Genomic DNA, 8,895 nt, shown 5'->3' with positions numbered 1-8,895 from the left:
TTTATAACAGCCCTTAAGATAGTGGAAGATTGTTATCAGGTTGTCATCCCCCCTTCTTTTCTCAAGACTAAACTTGCCCAGTTGTTTTGTCCTAACCTTATAGGTCAGGAGAGGTCTAAACCTTTCACCATTTTTGCTGCTCTCCTCTTGACTGTCTCCAGTTTATCCACATCTTTCCTCAAGTGTGGCACCCAGAACTGGACACAGTACTCCAGCTGAGGGCTCACCGGTGCCGAATAGAGCAGGAGAATGACCTCCCGTGTCTTGCATACGATCCTCCTTTTAAAACACCCCAGAATGATATTAGTCTTTTTCACAACTGCCATGATTGTGTTGTAGGGTCGGAATTGTTTTATGTCCCCCTTGGCTGGCTGAATGAAAAAGAGACCAAGGCACCTGTTGGTAGCTAAAGGAGACCTGCTTTCACTTGAGTGGTAGAGGCCAGGTGTTTCAGGCTGAGATTTTCAAAAGAGGCTAAAGGAGTTCAAAGGCCTTTGAAAATACCCCCTTTGAAAATCAAGAGCCAAGGTTTATAGTCCTCCTTTCTCCTGAGACAGCCAGTCCCCATGGCTTTTGCTTAGAGCTGAGTGAATGATTGATTTTTTTGGATTAGTGGCTGACGGGAATAATCTCTAAAAACATTGGTTTGTTTCAGGGTGAAACTGGATTTTGGGGGGTGAGCAGTTTGTTTGTTAGTTTGTCTCACCAAAATGGGGAAAAAAAAATCATCGGGATCAGATGAAACATTTTGCATGTTGATTCAAGGTCACATTATGAAAATGAAAATATTGTTTCATAAAGAAAATAAAGAACCATGGTTATATTCTCCTGAGACAGCAAGTCTCCAGTGCTCTCACTCAGAGCTGCGTAAATCATTCCATAGCCTACTATCAAAATCTGGAAAAAAATATTGGTTCATTTCAATCTGAAACTCATATTTTTCTTGTCTATCTCCTTCTATTCACTGCATGGGGAGCCTTGGTTCCTAACTCAGGCTTTGTGAATCCCATTGATGTTCTAGGTGCCTAAAAATGAGTTTCTTTGTGAAATCTGCCCCCCAAACTCCACATCCCTTTGAAAATTCCAACCTGTGTTACTACCAATAGTTTAAATTAATTACACCCAGAACACAGAGGAAAATAAATGGAGAGACAAAACAAATGTGGAGAGAAACATTATTGACCACGTGAGATAGACTATGTATATAGACCATATAGACACATATATTCATATATATACAGAAATAGAAAAGGGCACTGAAATTAGACATTACAAAATTACAAGAGGGTTATTGCAATAAATTATACCTGGCTGAAGTATTTGTCTGGTCTCCATTACAGCAGTACCTGATTGCCTCATAATCTTGACTATATTTATCCTCACAACATCCCTGAGAGGTACAGAAGTGCTATTATCCCCCCTTTAAAATATGAATCCCCCAAAGGGCAAATTTTTAAAGGTATTTAAGCATTTAGTGGCATTTTCAAAAGCATCTATGTGGCTAACTCCCATTGTATCAGGGACTTGAAACCAACTCCGTTAAGTCATATGCTAGTTCCCTGACCACTGGACTAGCTTTCCACCCTTTGCTTTGTAGCATCGCAGAAATGGAGGGCCAGAAATGACCTTAAGAGGTTGTCTAGCCCATCCCCTGGCACGGAGGCAGGACTAATGCAGTGCAGTCCTGTCATACTGCATGGATGAACATTTCAAACCTTGCAAGAAGGTGGAGGTTTTCAATGGAGCAGAAGGGAGTTAGGTACCAAAACTCCATTGAAGCTGGTCTCCTAACTCCCTTAGGCACTTTTTCAATGCCCAGATTGGGGGCGGGTCTGCAGTCCGCTGGCAAACTTTGGTGGACTCCCTGTACAAAGCAGGCACCCCCTTCCTTCCTGGCTGGCTTGCCAATTCCCCATCTTTGGTTCAGTTCAATATCAGTCTTTTTCACCACCATCGCTGTCACTTGAAGGCTCTCCCTTGGCCACACAAGGCTTTCCTCAGGGCCGCTCTCACCTCCTTATTCCTGAGGCTGTATATGATGGGGTTGAGGAGTGGGGTGACGACGCAGTAGAAGATGGCGACCACCTTGTCTAGGTTGAAGGAGAATTTCCTAGCGGGCCGGGCGTACATGAATGTCACGGTGCCGTAGAAGATGGCCACCACTGTTAGGTGCGAGGCGCAAGTGGAGAAAGCTTTCCTGCGCCCCACGGCTGAGGGGATGCCGATGATGGTGGCCAGGATGCTCCCGTAGGAGGCCAGGGTCAGCACCAAGGAGCCCAGGATGACTGAGGAGCAGAGGAAGAAGCTGAGCATCTCGTTGAGGCGGGTGTCGGTGCAAGCCAGCCTTAGAAGTGGCAGGATGTCGCAGAAGAAATGGTCAATCACGTTGGGGCCGCAGAAGCGGAGCTGGGAGATGAGGACTATGGGCACCAAGGGTAGGAGGAAGCTGGTGATCCAGGACCAGGCGGTGAGCTGGACGCACAGTTGGCCACTCATGATGGCTGTGTACCTCAAGGGGCGGCATATAGCCACATAGCGGTCATAAGCCATGGCTGCCAGAAGGAGGCATTCCGTGGCGCCTAGTGCGAGGAAGAAATAAAGCTGGGAGATGCAGCCATGGAAGGAAATCACCTTCCTTTCCACCAGCAAGTCAGTGAGCATCTTGGGCACCGTGACCGAGGTGTACCAGATCTCCAGGAAGGAGAAGTTGCCCAGGAAGTAGTACATGGGGGTGCGGAGGCTGGGGTCAGTCCTGGTGAGAAAGATAATGACCATGTTTCCTGTCATGGTTACCGTGTACACGAGCAAGAACAGCAAGAAAACCGGGACCCTGATCTTCTGCAGGCTGGGGAACCCAACGGTGACGAATTCAGTCACAACGGACTGGTTTGCCTGTTCCATCTAACACCAATGCTTTCATCTGCAGGCAGAAAGGAAGAGAGTGTCTGGAATAAATGTGACAGTACTGTTAATGTTGTTCCAAGTCTGGGAAGGGAATGGGGTCCAGAAGGTCTGGGATGGGTGGAAGTCAGGACTCCTGGGTTCTCTCTCCATCTCTGGTGGGATAAAGCAAAGGGGCTTCCTGGGTTCCATCACCAGTCTAAATCTCCATCACCAGCTCTGTGTGTGGTGAGGAGTCTAGTGGGTTACAATCTGTCATGAAACAGCTTATTTATCTCAAGGTTTCATTGTACGGACCAACATAAATGACTCCATGAAGCACAGGTTGAGAATTACACCAATATGGCTAAGCTTGGAAGGAGCTGCTTTTTTCCCCATAAACATCATTTTCACTGTCTAAACACAAATCAGCAAAAACTGTTTTCATCTATAATAATAAAGATGTACAGAGAGGAAAAGGAAAAAATAAAGGGTTGCTGGAGAACTTAGCAGAGTTTGATTGAAAGACATTTACTTCATACATTTTGACATGTGATGTTGGCAATTTCTGTTTTAAGGTTCATAACACTTTAACTCTTTGAATCTCAACGTCTACTGGCATCCAATTATCAGTGTCTGACCCACCCTAATTTCTCACAACTGTGAAAATTTTAATCAATAAAAACGGGGGGGGGGGAGGGGGGACACTTAAAATAAACATCAGTATTATCCATCAAAGTTCTACAAAAATAATAATAACCTAAATAGATCACCATCATTCTCACCTTCTTCAGTGATCTCCCCGCCGCCCCCCACTACACACACACACACACACACACACACGGTACTTCACTCAAGACCTGATGCCATATCCCTTACCCAAGCAAAACTCCCCCCCACAATTTTAGCTGTGTGAGGACCACAGATCAAAGCTCTTAAATTCCTTACTAGGACTGCAGCAGTAACCACACATTCACATTCCACAACTGCTTCCAGATAGACAACTTGAACCCAGTGCTGAGCTTCTCAATCTGCTCTGGGAAACAAATGAAAACTCTTTGGGAGCTGGCGGTGAGGAAATATCTAGGTGACCTCCTCAGGTGGGGAGAGGTAGACAGAAATGTAAAAGGAGGCCGCACAGGGTTTCTACAACATGTTCAGAAGTGTTCAGAAGAAGAGGGCAACTCTCGGATGTAGGAATCGATATTCCACTGTCAGTATGAGCAATTTATAGTGAGTGAGCCTATTTCAGATAAACAGCATCCCTGGAGACACAATCCCTACAGCTTTGTATATGGAAGCTCCCATAAAAAATAAACAAGGTGGCTTCATTCTGCCACCTCTACATAGGGTCTTTTGCCCTGTATACTGTCATTCTGAGTGGGGCAAAATGAGGTCCACTGATTCCCTCTGAAGCTCACAAACGAGAGAATGCAAGCCTTTTTTGTAAGATTTTTCATCAATTACTGATGTCATTACATGCTTCTCGAGGCTAAAAATTCCTCATTGTCTTTGAATTATTATTAATATTATTATTTAGGTGCATTTTGGGGGGACAGACAGCAGGGCAGCAAGATATCTGATCTGCAGAAATTGTGCAAAAGGTACCTGTTCACTGCACATCATTTCCTAGATATCTTCTTCTCAGATCCAGTCCAATGGTCATTGAAGTAAATGGAGAGTTTCCTTTATAGCTGCTGCCATGCAGGAAGGGGAATAAGATTTGCTGGTATAAATCCCCTTTGCTCTGATGTATCTACATCCATGTTAGGGGTCAGACGGGGGTGACTAGACCAGTAAACAAACCAGACCTGTAATCAACATACTTATATTGGCACTATAATGTTGTGTAGACCAGACTTTAGAGAATATTGATGATTGGAGAGTTAAAGAATTTCTAGAGCGAGACAAGGTGGGTGAGGTAATATCCTTTATTGGCCCAATTTCTGCTGGTGGAAGGGACAAGCTTCCAAGATGCATAGAGCTCCTCCTCTGGTGTGGAGAAGGTAACCGGAGTATCCAAGCTAAATACAAGGTGAGAGAGACGTTTAAACATAAGAGGCTCACACATGCTGCCAGAGACCACTTGAAACAAAGTGGGCAGTTAATGGTTAGCAGGCAGGAAAGTGTTCTTCAAATGGTTGCAAAGAGCCATAAAACCAGTGTCTCTGTAAAGTCCCTGGTTTTTACTGTGCAGCAGAGTTATGAGTTTAGGTTCCTAGGCTCAATACCCCCCCACAACACGCCTTTCCAGATCCATGGGTCCTCCATGCACCTGTCACAACAGGCGGTGTACCTCATCCAGGGCATCAAATGCCCCAGTAACAACTAGGTGGGTGAAACCAAACAATCACTACGCGGTCGAATGAACTCAACAGAAAAATGATCAAAGACAACAACTCCCGCCCACCCTTGGGTGATCAAAAGTGATCACTCCATTTTCAACCCATCAGTTCTCATCCTCAGAGGAAACCTGCTAACCCTGAATTGCCCACTTCATTTCAAGAGGTCTCCTACAGGACGTGTGAACCCCTTATGTTTAACAATCTGTCCCACCCTGAATTTAGGCACCTAAATCTCATTGAAAGGTTCCTTTGACAATCCCAAAATAAACCAGTAAAATTCAAATGAGAATCAATCCCCAGGAACACTGCATTCCTGATAATAATTTTAATAGTTCTTTTCCGCCCATTGAAGAGTCTAAGCAGAACAGACCTGTAGATGGTTGGAAATAATGCTAGAAGATATAACCAAAAATATTCTCTGTGCTTTTTCATAAACTAGAAGTGTCTGAAGACTAAATCTCCAAATACAAACATTCCCAGTCCCAGATCGCAATGAAAGGACTTTATGACACTCCACTATTTCGGTGTTACACTAGGGATTTCAATGGAATTGCAGGAATATGCAGTTGGAACTGTTCAGTCAGCCACATTGGTGTAGAACCTACACCTGTGACTAGGGCAGCTGGAATCAATGGGCTACTCAACGAGAAAACGTACTGAAAGAGTGTAACCCTTCAAATCTATCTATCTATCTAATCACCATGCACCCCCCACCTCACCATTTCTCTCTTTCTAACCTGTTTTCTATAGTGTCTGAGGGACATATCTTTAAAGATATTTAGGTGACTAGTGGGATATTCAAAAGCACCTTGGTGCCTAAAATTCATTGCTTTTAATTAATGTTTGATGCCTAGATGCTTTTGAAGATCCCATTAACTGCCTAACTATCTTTAGAAATCTGGCCTGGTATGTATTCAATTGTCTGCCAGTGTATATAACGTTTTATCCAATATAATCTATCCACTCTCCTTCTGTACACATTGATTCTCTCTCTCTCTGTCTCTCAAGCCATCCATCCATGGTCCTGTACTAACACCCATGACACCTGAACGTCTTCCTGCCCGGACCATTCTATTCTCCGCAGTTGTTATGCCATACAGCATAGTTTAATTAGGTATGTATACAAGCATATGTTTGAAGTATTTTAAAAGTCATTTGTAATTATAAATGGAAATGAATGAATATATCTGCCATCTAGCTAATATCTCTCTGTGTTTCTAATGCATCTATGAATATCTCATCTGGGAAACCTGGGTGAAATCCTGGCCTCATTAAGGCCTATTGGTGCGCTGAACTAAGTGCATCTCACTTATCCTAGCAGATGATCCCTCACTCGCTCAAGCTGTGGGAGGCAGACCTATCCTTGCTTATAGACAGCCCCCCAACCTGAAGCAAATATTCACCAACAACTGTACACCCTACAAGAAGAACACTAATCTAGGAACCTACCCCTGCAACAAACCCCATTGCCAACTCTGCCCGCACATCGACTCTAGTGACACCATCACTGGTCCTAACCACATCAGCCACACCATCAGGAGCTCATTCACCTGCACATCTACTAATGTAATATATGCCATCACGTGCCAGCAATGCCCCTTTGCCATGTACATTGGCCAGACCGGACTGTCACTATGCAAAGGAATAAATGGACACAAATCAGACATAACAATGGTAACCTCCATAAACCAGTCAAAGAACACTTCAATCTCCCAGGACACTCTGCAGCTGACTTGAAAGTTGCCATACTGCTACAAAAAAACTACAAAAACAGACTTCAGCGAGAAACTGCAGAGCTGGAACTGATCTGCAAACTTGACACCACCAGACTGGGTCTGAACAGGGACTTGGAATGGTTCTCTCATTGCAAGAAGTAATTGTCACTGTTCACACATTCTCACCTCCAAATCAGTGGTTGTGAATAGGCCTCAACTACTTCCCCATTGTTGTTCCTTAGCCTTGGATATGTATATATATATGTATATATATATATATATATATATATACCTGTGATCTGATTTCTATTCCTTACATCTGATGAAATGGGTTGCAGCCCACGAAAGCTTATGCCCGCAGAAATTAAATTTGTTAGTCTTTAAAGTGGTAGAGGATTCGCGTTGTTTTCACTGAACTAAGTGGTTCTCTTTGGGTTGTTCTGCTGTATGAGCTAGGAGTGTGAGTCCCCTGCTCATTGACAGACTCCTATTGAGCTAAGAGTATAGGTAACAGTATAGCCATTGTATACTGCTAGTGGCACTGAACTACTGGGAGTACAAACCTGCCTGAAAGCAGGGGGCACGCACTTGGCACGGAAGACAAAACTGGTGCATCCGGGTATCACCGAGCCTTGTTCTGTTCAGCCATAGGAGAACTCTGCAGACTGAATGCTCGTTTATATATAAATGAAGAGGTCTGAAAAAAAATTTAATTTGGAAATGATCAAATATTTTACTGGGGCCCTTTTCTCCTGGGGTCCTGAACTGAACTATTTGCGCTCCCTTTGTTGAACAAGCTTTGTGTGGTCTGAGCCAATTCAACATGAACCTGAATTTCCATGGCCATGCATAACCTCATGGGAGTTGTACTTTGGGTTCCTGAGGCTCCTCTTCGCTCTTCGGGTATGTTTACATTGCAGCTAGATGCCCGTGGCTGGCCCCGCACCAGCTGCCTTGCATTCGTAGGGCTCAGGCTGCAAGAACCCACAAATCTACAAACCTGAGTCAGCTGGCATGGGCCAGACCCAGGATTTTATTTATTTATTTATTTTTTCTGTGTAGACATCCCCTTATAGGCCAGGCTCCCTGGCCTGACAACGTTTCCCACGATACATCTGCAGCTACGAGATGCCCATGGGGTATGATGGTGGGCAGTGAAACAAAAAGCACTGTTAGCCCTTGTGAGAAGAAGGAGAATAATGGTGCTGTTATAGACTGGGACTTTCAAAGGAGCCTAAGGGAGTGAGACACTCAAATGCCCTGGAAATCAAATGGGAATTGAAATACTAACTTGAAATACTAACTTCCCGATGCTCATTTGAAAAGGTGTGCATTAGCCACAGAGTCATAAGTGTGATCATGACCCTGTAACTGTCTGATAATACAGAGCCCTCAGCCTGCTTGGAATCATGGCAAACACGCCATTCAATAGATTTGAAACTTTTTATTAACAATAAACCAGACAAGCACACACGAATGGGGAAAGAAAAGAACAGCAAAGATAGCCACTGCAGCTTCTGTCTCTGGTGCTGACTCTCACTTGTACGCTCGCTGTTGGAAAAACACGGGCCCAGGACAAGATCTTGCCAGCCACCCTGAGACTTGGCAAAGTTGAATGAGCATCGGGCTGCTCCGGGCATTGTATTTAGCTGCCTCTTTGCTCACAGGCTTTTAAAAAAAAAAAGGCCGTTTTGACTAGCTGAGCCGGGCTCTTATTAACCAGAAGGAGAGAGGAGAGAGCTTGGAAAGAGAAGAAATAAGGTAGGAGTGGAAAAGGACGCACGAGGAGAGGAGGGTAAGAAAGTCCCACATCCATGGTGGTGTCCAGAGCCGACGGAAGGGGCAGTGTCATCTGACTCAATCTCTCTTACCCAGTCTGGTCTGGACATCTCTCAGGATTAAGCTGAAGGAGATCCATGGTCCCAGGAGAGATTAATGGTGGCAGGCAGGGTGGT

At 44.5% G+C, this 8,895-nt stretch overlaps 1 protein-coding gene across 1 annotated transcript; it reads right to left on the bottom strand.

Annotated features, from left to right (window-relative positions):
• Nucleotides 1–1,959: 1,959 nt before the first annotated feature.
• LOC137142763 (olfactory receptor 226-like) lies at nt 1,960–2,901 on the bottom strand. The gene has a single exon (XM_067532217.1). It carries the CDS (start codon nt 2,899–2,901, stop codon nt 1,960–1,962), a length of 942 nt encoding a protein of 313 aa, XP_067388318.1.
• Between the last annotated feature and the right edge of the window lie 5,994 nt (nt 2,902–8,895).

The sequence above is a fragment of the Emydura macquarii genome, unplaced genomic scaffold (assembly GCF_026122565.2).
Source record: "Emydura macquarii macquarii isolate MOO-44397 ecotype Brisbane River unplaced genomic scaffold, CSIRO-AGI_Emac_v2 contig_3249, whole genome shotgun sequence".
Taxonomy (NCBI): domain Eukaryota; kingdom Metazoa; phylum Chordata; order Testudines; family Chelidae; genus Emydura; species Emydura macquarii.
The sequence above is the reverse complement of the archived record's forward strand: the minus strand, read 5'-3'. Positions and strand labels throughout refer to the sequence as shown.

What these genes read in the sequence shown, in the direction of transcription:
- LOC137142763 (XM_067532217.1), bottom strand. Translation starts at nt 2,901, where the DNA reads ATGGAACAGGCAAACCAGTCCGTTGTGACTGAATTCGTCACCGTTGGG.